This window comes from Mytilus edulis, chromosome 5, assembly GCF_963676685.1.
Source record: "Mytilus edulis chromosome 5, xbMytEdul2.2, whole genome shotgun sequence".
Lineage (NCBI taxonomy): Eukaryota > Metazoa > Mollusca > Bivalvia > Mytilida > Mytilidae > Mytilus > Mytilus edulis.
Genome location: NC_092348.1, coordinates 7,532,977 through 7,555,976, shown reverse-complemented (window position 1 = coordinate 7,555,976; position 23,000 = coordinate 7,532,977). Strand labels below are relative to the sequence as shown.

Genomic DNA, 23,000 nt, shown 5'->3' with positions numbered 1-23,000 from the left:
GGAGATACTAATGGCATGGATTAACTTAACATTGTGTTATAATCTTAATCACTAAAAAACAAACAATTATGTAACAAAGAAACACAACATAGCATATTGACCAAGCATATTAGCAAAAATTAAGACAAGAATACACAGTGAGATAGATGCTGATTTTCCGACGGCGTTGGCAGATGGTGCACTAACAATTGTTAAGTTTTACTGCTTTTGTTAGTGTGATAGGAACTACTTGGTAGATCAATGGAGTATACAGTTGCATTATTGTCAGAAAATATCTGTTAGACATCAATATCAAGGTCCTGCCCCTATTTAATGGGCCAGCGACTTTCAATCAATAAGAAATTTCCAACGTCATTTTTGTCCACAAATATGATCCTACATTCCGTCGGCGTCGTCGGTGTCGTCGTCGGCGTCCACAAATATTCACTCTGTGGTTAAAGTTTTTGAAATTTTAATAACTTTCTTAAACTTTACTGGATTTCTACCAAACTTGTACAGAAGCTTGTTTATGATCATAAGATATAGTATCCAGAAGTAAATTTTGTAAAAAAATAAATCCTTTTTTTCCGTATTTTACTTTTAAATGGACTTAGATTTTCTGCCAGGAAACAACACATCTACTCTGTGGTTAAAAGTTTTAAAATTTTTGATAACTTGCTTGTACTATTTTGGATTTGTACCAAACTTACAGAAGCTTAATTGTTTATGATCAAAAGCTAGTATCTAGAATTAAAGTTTGTTAAACAAATGGTTAACATTTTGTACCTGTGTTTCTGTATTTTACTTATAGATGGACTTAGTTTTTCTTCCAGTTAACATTACATACAGTCTGAAGTTGAAGTTTTTAAAACATTTATTAGATTCATAAACTATCCTGGATTTTTACCAAACTTAGACAGAAGCTTCCTACAATCAAAAGATAGTATCAATAGGAATATTTTTATTGATTTCTTTCCTCATTTTTATTGAGCCTGCGATTAACAGCAAAAGTAGGCGAGACACTGGGTTCCGCGGAACCCTTACATTTTTTTTTACCTATTTGTTATATCAAACTACAATGCTATTTTCTGTAAAGATACATTTGTATCAGTACTAGTATATATAAGTAAAACTGTTTGATGGCTATTTCGAGGCCCTGTCCCCTAGATCATGGATTAGCGACTTTCAATTATCAAGTATAAAAAAGATGTGGTATGATTGCCAATGAGACAACTCTCCACAAGAGACCGATTGACACAAAAATTAACAGATATAGGTCACCGTACGACATTCAACAATGGGCATAACCCATACCGTAGTCAGCTATAAAAAGCCCCTACAAGGAAAAGTGTGAAACAATTCATACGTATTAATCTTGGCATTTTATTATTGCAACTTGAAAACAAAATGTTTTCTTAAACAAATGAAATATTTGAAATGACTGCGACAAAAAAATAAGATACAGAAAAAAATCACAGACGGCCTTGTCGTTGTTTATATCAGCGAAAGAAAAGGAGTAAACGAACAATACAAGTTAAACGTACGTACACTACCTCGAGTCGACCAATTCGAAATGATGCGTAAATTCACCTGTTTTTACTCGCAACTATTAATTTCTACTCAAGTCGAACGTCCGTAATTTACGCGATTTGTGGAAAAAACAATCGACAGAATTTTTTTTTTTTTAAATCTAGAAATTGCAGGCCCTTTTTAAACTTGAGAAGCCACAGATAATCTAATGATTTCTCGTCATGGATCAAATGGGCTGAAAAATACTATGCTAATACTATAAAATGTCCCGATTAAACCATGAATTAAATAATAATTTTAATAGTGACATTTCATGAAGTCTTGACATACGAAATATAGCACATACCTATATTTATGTTATAGTATTTATTAAGCAGTAAATTAGGCATAATTATGTATTCAGCATATTGTTATATATATTCAGTCCTCAGTCTATAAGCTGCGTCCCTGTTATGAAACCAGTATTTGTGTTTAGTTGTTTATATATTAACTGGCTTAAACACATCTGTTGCTACAAAGCGCAATAAAGTTAAATACTGTATAAAAACTAAATCCAATCAATCTGTCAATATATAGTTGACTACAGGATGAAAAAGATGGAAATTTGATTTATGTAACTATTTAGGAACAATTCACCTTCTAGATCTGGTATGTAAGTTTTAATATACGTTATCTTGTTAAGACTGTTTGATAACTTCCCTATGTGTTCACTGACTAAATCTGGTACGTTATTTTTGATAAACGTTATATTGCCGTTTTGTGTTAGGTTAGACGTTTTTGTAGTGTGTAGATCCATTTTTGTCAAGCCTGCGACTCCTGTCGCAAAAGCGGACATGGCGATCCTACATTCCATCGTCGGCGTCATCATCGACAGCTGCTTGGTCCACAAATATTCACTCTGGTTGAAGTTTTGAGATTTTAATAACTTTCTTAAAATATCCTAGATTTCCACCAATCTCAGTTGGTTAGAAGCTTGTTTATAATCATAAGATAGTATTTTTTAGTAAATGTTGTAAACAAAATCATCTTTTATCTGTATTTTACTTAAATATGGACTTTGGGGTCCGCGGAACCCTTAATAATTTTAAATATACACATTATAATGTTAATCGTATTTTATGGCATGACAACGTTCGTATGTTTATCCAAATCACAACAAGGCAACTACCAAAAGCACGCCTGACTTTCCCCTACACTGAAAACGAACATTCTACCACTGAGTTGTCAAAACAAGGCATATATGAGTATGTGCTACTAGTATTTTTTCAAACTAACATCTACACATCAAGAAGAATCATAGGTATATGATGGCCATTTCTTATATTTTGCCTTAATGTAGACATAACCTTTCTTTAAAAAAATACTATTATAAAAAGTATGCCCCACCGTGTCAAGTCTTGCATATTTGGCCAAATTTGAAGATTATATCACGGGTAGATTATAATCTATTTGTATTATACACCAGTGACTGTAGTGGATAGTTATCTTGGACTTGATAGTTACTTATTAGTTTAATAAAAACCATTTATAATATATTTATGTTCATATATTACACACAAAAAATCGCAAACTTCACTGAAATTAATAGAAAAAAAATAACGAATTTTGCCAAAAAAAGCGGGGCTTAAAATAAATTATTTTCCCAAGTTCCTGTATTTCAATCGACCTTGGCAAATATAGTTTAACATGTGACTTTTCCTGAACGAATTAGTAAAAATGTACAAATAAATAATACCATAAAATATACTCAAAATATACTCAATTATTTGCAGTTTACATTTTAAAGGAAACAACCACATATCCTACACTAAAGTAAGATGGTATTTTGATGAGTAAAGATGAGTAAACAACAAAATACAACATTGAAACTAAATCCGCAGCAACACCGTCCCCACTAAAAACTAGGGGTGCTCTGAGGAGCTCCGGAGTCGTAAGCGATCCTGCTCCATACGTGGCACACACACATAGTTTACACAACATGAAGAAATGATTGAAAATACTTATGAAAATGGACCATCTCTTTGGTATTGATTCGTATTTTTTCATGGCCTCGCTTGTTCTGGCTTACTGTACGGTTCCAATCTAATTAAAAACCGATCTCTCATCGCTCACGTTTTCTGATATGTCCCGTGGGAGATCTAACGAAACCCGCTTTAAGGTCACATGTGAGTGAACGGTTTAGATTGTGTACGGTTCCGGTTTTTATTCAGTGCTGAAGGCAATATAGTGTCGTATAGTTGATGAAATAATCCTGTGGTCACTGGTGGATAGTTGTCTCATGGCAAGCATACTCCCATCTTCTTATTTTCATAGTTATCAAGATGCAAGACCAAGAACATGTGTGTGTACATTTGTAACCATTAATGAAATATTTGTTAGCGTCTTGACAAAAGCAAGGGAATTGTTGCAGCCTCCAGTACAACATATAGATAAATATCTCCAGTACAACATATAAATAAATATATCTCCAGTACAACATATAGATAAATATCTCCAGTACAGCATATAGATAAATATATCTCCAGTACAACATATAGATAAATATCTCCAGTACAACATATAGATACATATCTCCAGTACAACATATAGATAAATATCTCCAGTACAACATATAGATACATATCTCCAGTACAACATATAGATAAATATCTCCAGTACAACATATAGATAAATATATCTTTATTCCAATTAAAGTGCCCGTGATCATGCAAAAATAGGGATACTGTTTCAGCCTCTTGTACAACATAAATATGCATATATCTTATATCTTAAGTCCAATTAAAGGGTCCATGATCAATAAAAAAATAGGGGCACTGTTTTAGCTTCCAATACAACATAAAGATAAATGTATATTCAGTCCAATAAGAGGGCCCCAATATCATGAAAATAGGATTATGTTGCAGCTTTCGGTACTAAAGTAGTCCTATTAAAGGGCACATGATTAGGAAAGTAATTTATTACAATATTTTTTTTTCATAATAGAGAGATGCTGATAATTTTGACAATCATATATAATTATGGATACATTAAATCCTATTATTTTATGATCTTAAACCACAACCAGATCAGAGCCATTAACATATGTGTAAAAAGGCATTATTGTATGAAAATGATATATTATCTCCCCTTTATTAAATGAAACTGTTTTGAGAAAATTTGGTAAATATAGATAAATATTTTTTAAATGAAATATATCTTGTTGTAAAAACTGTTCTACAAAACAACACAGTCCTGGTGTAAACGAAATCACTTTCATTTTATATTAAAAAAAAAGTGTCGTGTCTATATCCACGAAAACAGAATCGCACGAAAAAAAATACTTACTTAAAACTGATCAAGTGATATTCTTGGAAAAAGGGGGCTTGCATAGCAGCAACCTGCAATAAAAAAATCTGCAAAGCAGTTTTGCGATTAATAAATGTCACGGAAATAAACTTCTGTAAAATGAATATTCATGCAAAAATTAATAAGTATTCTTAGCAACTACTGACCCTTGCAACAACTCGTTGAGGGGTCCGTAGGTGGCCTGTTGCTAGGCAAAATTTCTGTCCCTATCCAATAAACCCACATTTTACACTGACAGCTCAAATTACCCCCGACTATCATCTTGGATGGCCTCTGTTATAAGACCTATCTATTGTATGTATTGTTAACTTGTTCTCGTCCTGAACATGCATGACATATTTGCCACTGGACGTTAAGCAACAATCAATCAATCAATCAATCAATCGTAATAACTGTAAAAGTATCAAGATTTCAAGATTCTTTATTTCTCAAACACCACAAAGTTACAATGGTATAAAGAAGTTCATCAAAAGTTATATAACATGACACAAACACACATGACAAGATGAGATGAAAATATCAAAATAAAATAAACAGCCTAGTAGTATGTATAATTTTAGTATGTTACATCTGTGCAAGAAAAAGAAAAAAATCAGACGATTTGATTTGTAGCAAGGTTGGTTTTTTTTTTTATGTCATGACAATCTGTTGAGTTGAGATGAACAATGATAATCTTGTTATCGCTATTTTACCTATGACGACATTGTCAATTTCATGTCAATTTCGTTAGCAACGCCACGTGGCCTCCTTAGTTTCTATCGATAATTTTTCCATCTCAAGCGAGAAGCATGATATGAAAATTATCACAAAAAAAGATCAAAAGAAAAATGCACAAAATAGCGATAATTATAGTTACCTTTTTTTGTATTTGGAGTTGTTATGTACACTTTTTTAGGCGTTAATATAATATCAATCCATTACATCGGTGCATTGACAACAGCAACAACTACTAGTATATACAATTTATACAATACAACGGAGAGAGGTAACAAAAGTCACTAGCTAGGAAGACAAACACAAATATTGATACATTTTATAAATGAACAAATGTTCTTTGGGCCTAGTTTTCGTGGACTCGACGTGACGTTTTATAAAATAACTATAAAGCTTTATGTAAATCCTTTTATACCAGCCACGATGGATAGTCATCCCTAATGTTTCTTAAAATCATATGTTTTTATAACCAAGCTATTTTGCCATCAATACAATTTTGTTAATTTCAATTGTTGTCAAAATTTCCCTAAAATCAAAAGTTACCTTTCTTTGATAAGTCTTAAAACTGTACATAAAGTAAAACCGATGACAATAGCTTCAACTCGTATGATGACTTTTACACATGAGGTAAACAATAGTTTATTTGAATTGAAGGTAAAATGTACAGATCATTTGTTCTTCGTGTCAGGCACAACGAATCTCTAGAGTACTTCAGTTGAAAACATGTCATACAGAATAAATCCCTGTAAAAATATTTTTCAGGATAAAAATTCATGTCATAATTGTTATCTCTAATCCTTATATCCTTGTTATCTATAATCCTTAAAATATCTTGTTATCTCCAATCCCAACGACCTTGTTATATTTAATCCCTATGCACTTGTTATCCTTAGTCCCTATGCCCTTGTTATATCCAATCCCTATTCCCTTGTTATATCCAATCCCTATTCCCTTGTTATCTCTAATCCTTATTCCCTTGTTATCTCCAATCCCTATGCCCTCGTTATCTCTAATCCATATGCACTTGTTATCTTCTAATCGAGAATCCCTGTATCCCTTTTCTGGATTTTCACAGAAAATGCCAAAATTAACTAAGTTTGGGGAAATATTTGAGATGTTCCCTTATGTTCATAATTATAGTGAGTTGTATTGATTAACTGGACAATAGACAGACTAAAGACATCTGCACGACAATGTGTGAATTTAACTGTGTAAATGGGTGGACCATATCAAATGAAACTCAGGTGTTTCGTTATTTATATCATCTTCTGCAGGCTAAACAAAGGAATATAAAATTCCAGGTAAGTGATTAATTTTCTGAAACATAAAATGCATTCAAATTTTATTTACCTATTTTCTGTAACGCCTTAGGAGCACAGGTTTGTCTGTACTCGGAGTAAATTTTGTTGTGTAAACAAGTCCTTCTGATGAACCTTAACCATTATTACACAAAGCTTATAAAGTCTGATGTACTCGTTGCTTGCCAAGAGGGGAAGAATAGACGCCTCCGGGTGCGGGACACATTCCCCATTTCCATTCTCAATTGTACTGTCATAGACGCCTCCGGGTGCGGGACACATTCCCCATTTCCATTCTCAATTTTACTATCTAGAAAAAGGTGACAAGCATAACGCTTAATTATAGACCAGTTTCATTAACTACGATATGTTGTAAAATTTGGGAACATATTTTAACAAGCAACATCCGACAGCACCTCACAAATATGAAATAAGATATATCATATGATATTCATCATGGGTTTAGGAGTAAATGGTCTTGCGAGACCCAAATCTTTATCAATAAAAAAGATCTAGCAAAATCATTGGCAAATGGCAATCAAATAGAAGTTATATACTTTTAGATTTTTCTGTAGCATTTGATAAAGTCCCCATCAAAGATAAGCTCAAAACTAGATTTTAATAGCTGGAATCAAAACTTACATTGGATAATAGAATGTTGAGCTGACAGGCAAACGGCAAGTACTTTTAAATAGTGCTAAATCTTCTTAATTATCTGTTGACTCTGGTGTTCCTCAGGGAACAGTATTAGGCCCAACATTATTTTTTAAATTATTCATTAATGACTTACCAGAACATGTAACTTGCATTGCAAGACTTTTGGAAGTTAACTGCTAATTGTATAGAAATGTAAATAATAATTCTGATGCACAATTACTTCAAAAAGATTTATCTGGTTTAGTACAATTGGAACAGGACTGGCAAATGAATTTTAATCCTGAAAAGTGTAACGTAATAAATATCTCTAAAAACAATTAATCCTTCCGCTTTTGATTATATATTGCACAATCATGTTTTAGAATCAGTAAACGACAGTAAATATTTAGGCGTAACAAAAGCCATGAGCCTAACTTGGGAACACACATAAACAATATTACCTGCAAGGCAAGTAAAACCTTAGGTTTTCTTCGTGGAAACTTAAAACTGCACACGTAAGGTTACCTTACGTACACATCCCTTTTCCATCCAGACGTAGAACACTCTTCCCCTGTCGGCGATCCGATCGCCGTTCAAAAATTCACCACATCACTCACGTTGAACAGATTCAGCGTAAAGCAGCCATATTCGTCTGAAATGATTATAAAGACCAGAACACCGGGAGCAGTTTCCAACATGATTAATTCTTTACAATGGGAAAATTTATACATTAGGCGGGAAAAGGCTAGATTAACTATTCTACATACAATAATGGTTAGTAGAAGTTCCAAAGGACAATTTTACAAAATATGATAGACATACTAGGGTTAAACATAACTTTAGACAAATAGCAACCACTAAACTTCTATAATTAGTCTTTCTATCCGAACACTATCTCTGACTGGAATACACTACCTGAAGCAATAGGTATGTCTGACACTCGGGAATCCTTCAAAAGTGTCATATCCACTCTAACATTTGAAGGACCAACAAAAGGGGGGGGGGGGGCAAGTCAGCTATTCCCATCCGTTATCGTCGTTAACATTTTTACATTTTGAACTTCTGCTAGAGACCCTGAATGGAATGAAACAAAACATGATATAACTGTTCCTAATGAGGTCCTGACCAAGTGTTGTTACTTTGTAGCCGATCCATCATCCAAGATGGCCGCAAGCGGGGGAGTTCGTTTAACGTAGAATTGTTACTTTGTAGCCGACCCATAGTCCAAAATGGTCGCCAGTGGGGACTTAGTTCAATATTAGACAAACGGGAAATACATATAAATGTATTCTCTTAGAGAACCACTGAATGGAATAAAACCAAACATGGCATGAATGTTCCTAATGGCGTGCTGACCAAGTTTTGTTACTTTGTTGCAAATCCAACAACTAAGGTGGCTGCCAATAGGGGACTTAGCTTAACAAAAACAACTTTGGGAAATATATTATACAAATGTCTTCTTCTAGAAAACTGCTCAATGGATATAAAAAAAACATTGTATGAATGTTGTTTTTTTAGGTGTTGACCAAGTGTTGTTACTTTGTAGCAGTAAGCTGATCTTTTGTTGTCCTTATTAAGTAATTTTCTACCAGTTAAATGCATTTATTGGTAATTTCTGTTAACTTCACAAATGCCTTCTGCTTTTGACTAAATTACGGGGACAATGTTAAAACAAATTTGGCCTCAATCATTATTAGGGTATCTGTTAGGATTTTAATCTATTTTTACATGACTTTTAAAATGAAAGTAGAATCAGGTGAGCGAGCCTCTAGTCCTTTTTTCTTTATTTTTTGTTTGTATTAATTTTAATTAAGACTATATGTACATTACACTCCTATACCTAGTAATCTACTTCCGTATAATGAAGAAACATTTCTCACTTGCTTGTCCATGATGATGTTGTGTTTAGCATAATCCAAACACACATCGTAGTGAGTCATTAAAGTCGAACACACCCTAGATGTGCTATTTTTATTTGTTTTATCTTAAGTCTTTATTTGAATTCTTGCTTAAAGGGAAAACGGCATGCAATAATCCCTAAGTACTCAATGTCAAATCTAAGAGTACAAGGGGAGGCTGTTGATTTTCTATAAAACTGCCATATGTTTAGCACTGAACCGACGAAAGAGGGACACCTGATAGTGTCCTTTTTAAAAACAGGCCAAACATTGAAAAGATAAAGTTTTTTATACTTAGAAGGGTGGTAATATTTGGACACTAGATTCCCTTTGAGATCAAGACTGAGGTATATTTATATAACTTGAATATAAGACATTACTAAAAAAAATTCTAACAATTCAATAGACCATCCAACTACTCTCTCTTGGATAGATGTACAAACAACAATAAACAACAACTACCAATAAAAGGTCAAGATGCACGACTTAGTTAATAAGCCAAACAATTTGGTGGTGTAGAACATTTTTAAATATGTATTTATCATATATCGAAAGTATTTGACTAACATAATATTATTAAAGATAAATAAACAATTTCACTTTCAAAAGTATAATTACACTCAATTATTTATAATAATTAGATTTTTTTTGTATTGCTATTTGACCTTTTAACATAGTACACATAAACACATATACATGTGAATTCTCAGACAATTGTTTGGGAATTACCAACATACCACATATAGATGATTGCGTGTGTGTCTGACAGGGTAAGACGACCAAACATGATATATTCTATGATTATTGATTTTATAAAGCATCAAAGAGTGTATATAGGAGAAGCAATTTTGTCGTTTCAGATTGATAGGTCATTTTTGTCGAGCCTGCAACTTTTGTTGCAGAAAGCTCGACATAGGGATAGTGATCCGGCGGCGGCGGCGTTAGCTCACTTCTTAAAAGCTTTATATTTTAGAAGGTGGAAGACCTGGATGCTTCATACTTTGTATATAGATGCTTCATGTTACGAAGTTTCCGTCAGTCACATGTCCAATGTTCTTGATCTCATTTTCATGGTTCAGTGACCACTTGAAAAAAAGTTCAATTTTTTTGTAATGTTGAATTCTCTCTTATTATAAGTAATAGGATAACTATATTTGACATGTGCGTACCTTGCAAGGTCCTCGTGTCTGTCAGACAGTTTTCACTGGACCTCGACCTCATTTCATGGATCAGTGAACAAGGTTAAGTTTTGGTGGTCAATTCCATATCTCAGATACTATAAGAAATAGGGCTAGTATATTCGGTGTATGGAAGGACTGTAAGGTGTACATGTCCAACTGGCAGGTGTCATCTGACCTTGACCTCATTTTCATGGTTCAGTGGTTATAGTTAAATTTTTGTGTTTTGGTCTGTTTTTCTCATACCATATGCAATAGGTCTTCTATATTTGTTGTATGGAATGATTGTTAAGTGTACATGTCTAGCGGGCAGATGTCATGTGACCTTGACCTCATTTTCATGGTTCAGTGGTCAAAGTTAAGTTTTTGAGTTTTGGTCTTTTTATCTAATGCTATATGCCATAGGTCAACTATATTTGGTGTATGGAAAATTTTATGATCTTTATGTCAGTCAAGCAGGTTTTATTTAACCGTGACCTCATTTTCACGGTTCATTGCACAGTGTTAAGTTTTTGTGTTTTGGTCTATTTTTCTTAAACTATAAGTAATGTGTCAACTATATATGTTGTATAGAAGCATTGTTAGCTGTACCTGTCTGCCTGGCATGGTTCATCTGACCTGGACCTCTTTTTCAAGGTTCATTGGTCTTTGTTTAGTTATCTTGGTTAATGTTAAGTTTATGTGACAGTTGTAATAAAGCTTAGCTTTATACTTAGGACTATCAACATAATATCAATGATTAGTATAGAAGGCGAAACATTTCAGCGTGTGCACTCTTGTTATTTTTGTAATAAGCAAATTTCCATTTGAGACACTTAAAGTGCAATATTTTTTATTTTACATATATTTGAATAATCGTGACTTTTTCATATCTCAGGCAAAGATTACCTTAGCCGTATTTGACACAACTTTTTGGAATTTTGGATACTCAATGCTCTTCAATTTTGTACTTGTTTGGCTTTATAAATATTTTGATATGAGCGTCACTGATGAGTCTTATGTAGACGAAACGCGCGTCTGGCGTACTAAATTATAATCCTGGTACCTTTGATAACTATTAACATTTAATTTGATCTATCACAATTAATAGAGCAAGCAGACATTCTTTTGTCAATACAACCATGTTTCATGTCATCTGCTTAAAAATATATAACAAAAATCGATGCAAGTGATAATTCATCTTCCTTGAGCACGTGGGTAAGGTTGACCTGCAAAAGTTTTTTTGTGCTATTGATATGGTTCTGATCAGTGCTGGTGATCGTTGAACACATGTTCACACAAATGATTTTGACGTTTTCTCAAATAAAACATGAAAAGAAATATTTTGATTTTCAATGGTTCAAAGGCAAGCAATTAAAATGGCTCCTATACGCTGTTCCAGTATATGTAACACAAACGTGCTCATTTTAAAATAATCTAGGACAGAAAAAATAAACAAGTGTTTCTGGAGTCCGCCTTTGTTACCCAGAATCCGCATGATAAATTTTTGTGTGAAAAAATAAAACGAAACAATTTATCAATATGTGCATTTGATAACTTTAGACATGTCCTAGCTGGTTCTGTAATGGTGTGTTCTGATTCTGTGCTGGTGGGTCCTGATACAGTACTGATAATTTATGGCAAGACGATAGTCCTATTTGATCAAAAAGTTTCAGAAGTAATCAATTGTTTTTTTGCTCCTAATTTATTTTGTGGACACCCATATTATTGTAGTTTTCAAAATATTAGTAATAGTTATTTCATACTACGTATTTAAAAGGGCAATATCATCAATCGTATATCAGATGGAAAAATATACAATTATAATAGTTTTGTTAAAGTAGTTAAAATGGTTTCGCGCGCGAAGCCCAGTCACCTGATTTATATGTAACCGGAGAGCATGAATTTTATTACAAAATTGCTTGTCTCCACCAGGAGTCGAACCCGGAACCTCTGTGTTACAAGGCAGCGCGTTCACCGACTGAGCTAAAGAAGTAGTTCCTTAGCTCAACCGCTTACGACTGACTAAGTATGTACTTAGTTTTTCTAAGGGAAGCCATCCCGTCACACTTCCCCCACCTCAAGAGTCATTATACTCTATAATGATGATATCTTCATCTTTTTTATATTTATATTATAACCTGGCTAGGTATTTCTTCTAACCGTGGGTTTTTATTGTTGGGCGCCAATGTAACCGGAGAGCATGAATTTTATTACAAAATTGCTTGTCTCCACCGGGACTCGAACCCGGAACCTCTAAGTAACAAGGCAGCGTGTTTTTTTCTCTTTGATGAGGCAGCGCGTTTCCGACTGAGCTAAAGAAGTACTTCATTAGCTTAACCGCTTACGGCTGACTAAGTATCTACTAAGTATTTCTAAGGGAAGCCATCCCGTCACACTTATATATCACGTTGTATTTGTTGTTGTGGTCGTCGACCGAAAAATCGTTCTCTGAAACCACAGGATCAAATGCCACCAAAAGAATTCTTTCTTGGGAAATTAAGTATGTAAATGGCATAAAAGAAAATGTTCAGAGATTAATACAGACAGCAGTTGAAGGTCTTTTCATCTCGCGTGTTGATCATTATCCTATCTACTTGATACAAACTAAAGATTTTATAAAAAAGTGAAAATTTTGAAAAAGTAAAACCGTAACAAAAAGCGTGACAACTGCACGTCTTATTCCTGATCTAAATCATCATTGCATGTGGCTTTTCCTGGTTTTGGACATAATTGAATGATGATAATCGTGATTTTGGACATAATTGAATGTGGCTTTTCATGGTTTCGGACGTAAATGAATGCGGCCATTTATGGTTTCGGGCATAAATGAACGCGGCTATTCGTGGTTTCGAACATAATTGAATGCTACTCGTGATTTAGAACATAATTGAATGCTACTTGTGGTTTCGAACATAATTGAATGCTACTCGTGGTTTCGAACATAATTGAATGCTACTCGTGGTTTCGAACATAATTGAATGCGACTATTCGTGGTTTTGAACATAGTTGATTATAAATTCTTGTAAGGTGCTTATTATAAATCAATACGATAAATCAAAAATGACACTAGTCCCATTAAAAAAATAAGAAGATTTATAAGATTACTAGAAGATACTTGTAAAATTGCAGGCATGTGACTCGGATTAAAGTTCATGTTCAAGACTCGCATTGTTAACTGATAAGTAACTGAATTGTAAATTGATTTCGTTTACTGTATTCATGTTCTCAGTGTTACTAGTCGTATTCCCGTTCAATTGGAATTTTCGAATATTAAAATAACACTTAAAAACTTCTAATTAAATATCTCGTGATAGGGTAGACTTAAACTTCCGGAGGCTGCAAACTTATTATCCTATATAACACAATCACACACAGTGAATTTTTTAAGTTACACAGGCAAATTTCACTCGCATCAACTTCACGTGATTTTAAATTCATGTGAATCTCACGTGAAATTCACATGAATTTCATCTCAAACAAGCTTATATGTGAAACTCACGTGAAATCGTTTTTTGTGAGTTTCCTGTGAATCTCACATGAAAATCACGTAAGTTTTTCTAATGTGAAATTCACATGAATTTTTAAAATAGAGTAATTCAAATAACATCTTTTTCAAGTTCAATTAAAATCATGAAAAATGTCGATTTTTTGTTGTAAACTTCACGTGAAATTCATGTGAAAATTTTTACATGAAATTCAGGTGAATCTCAATTCACATGAAATTCACGTGAACATTTTCACGCGAGTTTCATGTATAAGCTCGTTTGAGGTGAATCTCACGCGAAATTTTTCATGTGAATTTCATGTGAGATTCATATGAAATTCATGTGAGCAAATTTTGCCTGTGTATGCATTTTAAATATAGATCAACATGTAAAGTCTGTCTATCGTGAAAGGCTCTCATTAAGAAATATTATATCTTTCCGTTTATTTTATTTTTCAGAGGAATTCATGCTATTGCACAAAAAAGTTCTAAGTGTATTTTCATATACCATTACCGACTATTATGTGATAATTTGTCTACAGTTTAAAAGTTTATATATATCTCGAAGCTCCATATTACAATTTTAGTATAAACACGTATAGAAGATGCAAAAAACCTAAATTATGTACCTGCATTAAGCTTTTAAAGTCCATAGAAATATTTTAAATTGCAATTGACCATTTTTACCTTTCATTTCTTTAGTTTAATTTCAACTAGATAACAGCCTGATTTGATAACCAGCAACTCTCTAGATATTATTTAAGCTAAATATTTTATAGCAAATTGGAAAATAAAAAGTAAATGTTCACAGTTACTGATCACATGATATATATAACTTAGAAAACACTATACCGGTCTTTAATAAAATGTACTTCTTCCAGTGGTCAAAATTATTAATACAGATATTGCACCATTTTTAATTTCGCCTCAGTTCCCTCAGAAATCAACACTAATAATGAACAAAATCTGATATTTTATATGCATTTTTCTTACAAATATAAATCGGATTTAAATAAGTATCGTACATCTGCTGTTTACTAAACTCATAAGCTGAATGTATTATTATCCTTAAAATGACATTATATATAATCCCTCTTTTATTTTGTTTCAGTGTGTCATCCGGGTTCTTAAATATAACTAGAAATGAGAGTAAATAAAAAATGAATGAAAATCTACAAGAACGCAATAATGAGAAGGACAAAGAGTGTTATAGTCCTTGGAATGATAGCTTGTTTACTGGTGTTTAAATCTTACTTTAATAACGGTAAGATTTTCAAACTGTTACTTAACTCGGGCAAGAATAGGATCTTTTCTATCGGTCTTTATATCTTACTTTGACAACTGCAAGATTGTCTAACTGTTACTTAACTCAGGCAAAAATGATAGCTTTTCTACTGGTGCTTATATCTTACTTTGATACCGATAAGGTCGCCCAACTGCCACTTAAAGCAGGCACAATGTTACTGTTTTTTTCTCTACATAACAGTTGAAGCTGGAGCTATTCTGTACTATGAATCGATGGCACTTTCTTAGCTTTATGAGCGTGCAAAAAACGTATGAAGCGATCTGAGTAAGATCTTGAATCATTTTCAAATGATTTAAAGAAGGAATTGAAAAAATCGATAAAATCTATTACACTTGTACTTTAATGTGTTTATGTATTTTATTTCAAATGCTCGTAAAGGAGAGTCGAAAATATACCAGATGGACATCAAAACTAAAAAATAAACTGACAACGCCATGGCAAAAAATAAAAAAATCAAAAGAGACCAATTTTTAAGACAAAAAAACAGTTGCAAAAACCCAACATGGTAAACTCAAGACTGAAAAACACAAACCTTGAGCAACACAAACCCCATTAAAACTCTGGGGGTGATCATAGTAAAACTACATTCAACAGCAAATAATACAAGCATTAGCCTTTCAAAAAGGGCTAGTCGACTCTTAGCTGATGAAAATGGAAAGTGCTCTCGCTTTGTAGATTAATTCATTTACTAGAATAGCCACGTGCATCAATCAACAAATTTTACCACACACTATGAAGTAGTATATATCGATTAACGTTATTGTTTACGAAACTCCAGAAGATTCGACTATTTATAGATAAAAGTTACCTGTGTACCCATATCATGAATATGCATGATTAATGACCAGGCAAAATCTAATTGCTAAAATCGAGAGGACAAATAATCCGACACTTTACGGGATTGAAGGACGTTTACTAGGTTTGGATTGTCCTAACCAATCAATAAACTTTAATTATTCACGTCTCGTAATATCTTCCAATCAGGTAGCAAGAAAAATTCACGCACTGACTGTCCATCGTTCAATTTTTAATATCGATAATTAATCTGATACAAAAACTGCATTCAACATCAAGTAACATTTATCTGATAACAGGTATTTCGCATAATCATTTTTTGTTTGAATTACTATAGATTTTATGATTCTGATGCTTTGTGTTCATGATAACAAAAATATATATTTGCATTTGCGCTATTGCTTTTGAATGACATTGTATTTTATAGCAGTTTTGTTTATGACAGACCAATCTAGTAAAGAGAGTTTACGGTTAAAAGAGTTAACAGGTAAATAACATAGCTTATCATTAAAAATGGTATAAAATCAGTGACATAGGTACCAAGGGACAAAGGGTAGCAAAACTATGTTTGACACCCCACATTTAAACACAAGCACACACACATACGTATATATTTGAAATATGAAAAATAATGAAAACGAGAAAGGAGATTGACTTAGCAAATTTTCCTGTTCCTGAATCCTAAATATCTATCGTTATGTGATGATCTATCTAATAGATATTGTTTAAACTTCGAATCGCTTATCTTTGTAAGCAGATCACAGAAAAACTATAATTTACCATCATATCTGCATTTGAGGTACGTCTTGCAGTTTACCTTTTTCTTCTTTTTTTTATTTTGTGCTTTTTGGTTTAAATTATTTTGTGGTTTTGTGATTTTATGTTTATGCTTATTGTGTAAAATTTTATATGAATCATCCTATCTAAGTAAACGCTAACGATCATGCTGTACATTTCAACACGGTAAAGAGGATTAACTAAATCCTGAATTAAGCGGAAGTATAAATAAATGGTTTTATCAAATTATACATTAGCTTAATATTGCTTATGGCTGCGCAAAATTTGGTGAAACAATATCACGAAAAAAAAGATAATAGATAACGGAAAAACGGTTGAAATAATATACAGAAAAGATGCTTAAAATTTATGTTGCTATCTTAATATATAAATGGAAGGACTTATTTCTCCAATTGGTTCCATTTGTTCAACAATGGGATGAGTAAAAAAACAGATTAATTCGGTTAAATAGAAATGACATCAGTTTAAAAAAAAGTTAAATTGCAGTTTAACTTTACGGTGAAACAATTGCAGAATCTAAAACATGAACACCGATATGAAAGGGATAAAAAAAGAAGATAACAAGGAAAAAACCAGACTGGAAAAGTATTTCAGATGATAGCTCTTATAATGTGCTTTTGGAAATTAAAAAGGCAATTGGGGTAATCGAACTATAGTTTTTCTACAAAGCAAGATAGATGAATATACTGTTAAATCCTTTATAGAATAAGTTAATAGATGTATCTCCCCTTATATGACGGAGTAAAAAATATCCCCGAAACAAAATACATACTGTATTTGTAAACCAATAGAGCTGATAAAACAATAAAAATCTTACTTTAAATAAAAAATTCTTGTAGATATAAGAGTGCCAATGAGACAATTCTCCATCCAAGTCACAATTTATAAAAGTCAACTATTATAGATGAAAGTACGTTGTTCAACTCGGATCCTTGGCTCACACCGAACAGCAAGCTATAAAGGGCCTACACAATGACTAGTGTAAAACTATTCAAAAAGGAAAAACCTATATAAAAAACGAGAACCGGGAAACACTTATCAACAGCATCAACAAACGACAACTACTGAACATCAGATTCCTTTATAGATAAATTTCATTCTTGTCTGTACATTTCATTCTATTATACAATATAAGATGGCCAAACATCAATCTACTTTTATTTATAGTAAAACAATTAAAAGGTATCCTATCTATATATTTCAGACACTGACAATCATGTCCATCCCACACCCATTGTGATATTAACCTATATGAGAAGTGGTTCCTCTCTTGTCGGAGATATCTTACAGCAGAGTAAAGATGTATTTTATTTGTTTGAACCACTCAGACTTCCACAGTTTAGACTAAGGAAGAAACAGCCCTACTATAGCCTTGATGGAAATGAAAGGTAAGACCATGCAACAATCAGAAACGAAAAGTAAAAACAAAATAATAAAAGTAAATAAAAGATAACCAACTCTGCCTAGTTTCGACTAAGGAAGAAATAGCCACACTTTAGCCTTGATGGAAATGAAAGGTAAGACCATGCAGCAATCAGAAACGAAAAGTATTTTTTTTTATTAAAAGTAAATAAAAAATAACCAACTCTAATAAAACTGAGAATGGAAATGGGGAATGTGTCAAAGAGACAACAACCCTACCATAGAAAAAACAACAGCAGAAGGTCACTATTAGGTCTTCAATGTAGCGAGACATTCCCGCACCCTAGTTTCGACTAAGCAAGAAACAGCCATACTTTAGCCTTGATGGAAATGAAAGGTAAAACCATACAACTATCAGAAACGAGAAGTAAAAAAAAAGTATTTTCTTAGTCTTACTAGTTTTGAATAAGGAAGACACAGTCCTGCTACAGCCTTGATGGAACTGTATGGTAATACTGTGCACAACAATCAAATACGAGAAGTAAGAACATTACACTCTACATTCTTAGTTGAGAAAAAAGACTGAACTCAAATAAACCGTCGTTATATACACCCTTTTTCTCAATAAAACTTTTACAAATAATTATCGCGATTAAAGTACACTCTTTTAACTTAAGGTGTTTCTCAACCGAAAATTGTTTAAAGATAGATGGAAAATGCGCAAAAAAAGGTCCAGCCTGGTCAAATGATAAAAAGTATCTGTCTCAAGTAAGGAACTCGCATTTGATTGTCGTTGTGTATATCTTTGTGCTTAGTGAACATTTGAATTCCACATTTTAAGAATTAAATACATAAGTTATAATGACAAATTTTGGAAACGCTGATGAAGTCCAGTAGTTGTGAGACATATTGCTATTTAGATATTTAGATTTTAAATAACTAACATATACTCAAATAATATTAAAACTTGACAATTAATCATCAATACATTGTACTATAAATTACTGGAAATTTGCTGCTAGATATGCTTGTATAAAAGTCTGGATGATGATTACAAAATAGAGAATAATGAACCAATACTGGAGAAAATTGGCAAAAAAACCACAAAGAATAGATAAAAAAACAGCGACAAATTAAAGAATCCATACCCTCGTGTGTGTTTGTTTTCTTCTGATATATTTCATTTTCCCTGAAAATTGCTGCTAAATATGCTCGTTTGGATGATGTGTACAGAATATACAACAATGTGAACCAATACTGAAGAAAAATGGGGGAAAAACAAAGAATAGAGAAACATAAACCTTCAAATTAAAGAATTCAGATAATCATCCTGTATGTTTGTTTTCTAATGATATATTTCATTTTCCTATCAGGTTATATAGCAGTTTCCTTGACGCCGGCAGAGATATTATAAGAAACTGGACAACATGTAGTTTATTTGGACTTCCGAACATTACCTGGAGCGATGGATTTCTTTCTAAAAGCAAAAAAGCAAAACTATATAATGCTTGCAAACTGTTTGAATCAAACATGCTACCTGAAAACGAAACGATATATAGTTGTGTCAACATGCTAAAACAAGTATGCTTACAGGCTAACCACGTGGTGCTGAAAGTAATCCGTCTTCCGGTCGATCAGTTGGAACCATTGATGCAGGAATTCCCATCTATGAAAATTGTCCATCTTATTAGGGACCCGCGGGCAACAGTTTTATCACAAATGAAATTTGGAGTAATAACGGTAAAATCGTTCGTAACAAATGTTATAGACTTTTGTTCTAGAATATACAGGGATCTCGTAACTATTGACATATTATCAAAAAAGTATCCGGAAAGAGTTTCAACATTTTTCTATGAAGATCTTGCCAAAGATCCTTTAAAAATGTCAAAACAATTGTACAAATTCACAGGCATAAGTTACACACCGGAAGTGGAAAAATATGTTTTCAATATTACAATGGCGGGAAAATCCGTCAATTGTGGGAATTTATGTACAATAAAATCTAATTCATCAAAAGCAGCAGAAGCTTGGCGGTCAAGGTTAAATATGCCAAAAGCTCGAATAATTGATAGGTCATGTAGACCTGTGTACCAACGGTTAGGATTCAGGGAAATAAAGAGTGAGGAAATGTTAAAAGATCACGAAATCCCTTTGAGAGTAGAACGTGAAAATCTAAATGACTATCGTTATGCATAATCCATCGCACTGGGGTAACCCGGTTTATTGTTCGTGTTAAGTGTATTTAACATGTTGCTGCGTAAAGGATTTTCTTTTACTATGTAAATCGGTTTGTGTCATGTCGTGTCATGTCATGTATTGATTTTTCTCTAGAAGAAGTATTTGCACTTTTTACTTAAGGATGTACTTAGGTGAAATTTGAAAGATTTAAATTTGATTCTGTAAGTCAATAGAGCATACACTAAACATGTTCATAGGTTTTGAATTTACTTTTCGATATATTTCATTTAAAAAAATGGCGAGAAAAGGCTAGGACTTTTACCTTATATTTGTATTATTATTATTTGGGTTTCAAATCGATAGAAAAGAAATCTGAAATCTGCTTAAATTTTGGTAAACAACATTTTATGAGCTATTGAAGTTTTATTTGAAAAAAGGGTAATATGGGGCACACTATTTACTTTTGTATCATAGGGGGAAAATGAGTCTGAAAATCTGACAAAAAATTCTAACCCTAATAAGGACATCCTCAAGTTATTCTAATACAAATGTATATTGCTAAAAATCAAAATGCAATTCCCAAATTTCTCAAAATTGATAAGATATTATCAAACTAAATGTCCTTTAGAATATATCTGTTTATCATCTGTAACTAACATTCGATATTGCTAAAAATATTTTGAAACAATAAATCCTTATTTTAAAGATATAAATGACACTTCGCGCTTAGTGAATTTTTACTCAGAATCACAAGTAACAAAAAAATCTATTTATTTGAATTAGAGAAAAAACAATGGTTTAAAGTTTATTTGTTTTTCACCTTCTCTAAGGAGAGGATTTATCATTAGTATGTTATTGAAATTCAGGCAAGTGAGTGGGAAAATTAAAAAAAAGTTTTGTAAGTGATTTAGTCAGTGTTATTTATTTATGTATTGTGATAAAAGGGAGAGTTTTAGCGCTATAAAACCAGGTTCAATCCACCATTGTCTACATTTGAAAATGCATGTACCAAGTCACGAATATGACAGTTGTTATGTGATGTGTTCTATTATTTAAATTTGCCTTTGATTAGGGACTTTCCGTTTTGAATTTTCCTCGGAGCTCAGTATGTTTGTGATTAACATTACAACATATAAAGACACACTATAAAATATCAATTGAAATAGCTTAACTCAATCATAAGACATAATAAAACAAGTAAACATACACCAAACTAATAAATTCAATTATTTAAAGTAAATACAAAATCAATTATATAAGGGTGAATAAATAAAGGCAACATTTGTATACCAATATTAGATATCAAACAATTAAAAAACCAATAACCTTGAACAAAAAGCTGCCATATACAATGATAATGACATGAATATCAATAATGTGTTCATTTTTATATATTCCTGTATACAAAACATCGATTGTTTTGAAAGACTAAAGATTTTCTTATCCCAGGCGTAGATTACCTTAGCATTATTTGTCACAACTTTTTGGAATTTTGGATTCTCAATGCTCTTTAACTTTTTACTTGTTTGGCTTTATAAAGATTTTGATATGAACGTCACTGATGAGTCTTATGTAGACGGAACGCGCGTCTGGCGTACTAAATTATAACCCTGTACCTTTGATAACTATTTACACCAATGGGTCGATGCCACTACTGGTGGACGTTTCGTCTCCGAGGGTATCACCAGCCCAGTAGTCAACACTTCGGTGTTGACATGAATATCAATAATGTGGTCATTTTTATGAATTCCCTGTTTACAAAACTTCGATTTTTGTGAAAGACTAAGGATTTTCTTATCCCAGTCATAGATGACCTTAGCCATATTTGGCACATTTTTTTGGAATTTTGGATTGGCAATGCTCTTCAACTTTTTATTTGTTTGGCTTTATAAAGATTTTGAAATGAGCTTCACTGATGAGTCCTATGTAGACGAAACGGGCGTCTGGCGTACTAAATTATAATCCTTTACCTGTGATAACTATTTACATCACTGGGTCGATGCCACTGCTGGTGGACGTTTTGTCGCCGAGGGTATCACCAGCCCAGTAATCAACACTTTGGTGTTGACATGAATATCAATAATGTGGTCATTTTTATAAATTTCTTGTTTACAGAACTTCGATTTATTTGAAAGACTCAGGATTTTCTTATCCCAGGCATAGATAAAGGCAACAGTAGTATACCGCTGTTCAAAACTCATAAATCCATGGACAAAAAACAAAATCGGGGTAACAAACTAAAACCGAGGGAAACGCATTAAATATAAGAGGAGAACAACGACATAACACCGAAACGTAACACACACAGAAACGGATCAAGCATCAGACAAAACACCACGAGAATAACAAATATAACATGAAAACCAAATACATGAATTTGGGATAGACAAGTACCGTGCCACGTCTTATCTCAATTTATCAAAAATAAGAGAAAACACAAACGACTCAACGTTAAAATGCAACACACACAGAAGCGAACAATAATATAACAATGGCCATCTTCCTGACTTGGTACAG

At 32.8% G+C, this 23,000-nt stretch overlaps 1 protein-coding gene across 5 annotated transcripts; it reads left to right on the top strand.

Moving 5' to 3' along the window:
* The first annotated feature begins 1,941 nt into the window (after positions 1 to 1,941).
* LOC139525386 (carbohydrate sulfotransferase 1-like) lies at positions 1,942 to 21,385 on the top strand. 5 transcript variants are annotated; one of them, XM_071320698.1, is made up of 5 exons: positions 1,942 to 2,157; positions 15,156 to 15,308; positions 16,576 to 16,632; positions 18,148 to 18,331; positions 19,679 to 21,385. In XM_071320698.1, exons 2-5 carry the CDS (start codon positions 15,209 to 15,211, stop codon positions 20,499 to 20,501), a joined length of 1,164 nt encoding a protein of 387 aa, XP_071176799.1. In that variant the 5' UTR covers positions 1,942 to 2,157; positions 15,156 to 15,208; the 3' UTR covers positions 20,502 to 21,385. The 5 variants fall into 5 exon arrangements, with proteins under 5 accessions (XP_071176799.1, XP_071176798.1, XP_071176795.1 ...); XM_071320697.1 differs by having other exon boundaries at positions 1,943 to 2,157; positions 16,573 to 16,632; XM_071320694.1 differs by lacking the exon at positions 1,942 to 2,157 and adding an exon at positions 6,770 to 6,869 and having other exon boundaries at positions 16,573 to 16,632.
* The last annotated feature ends 1,615 nt before the right edge of the window (positions 21,386 to 23,000 follow it).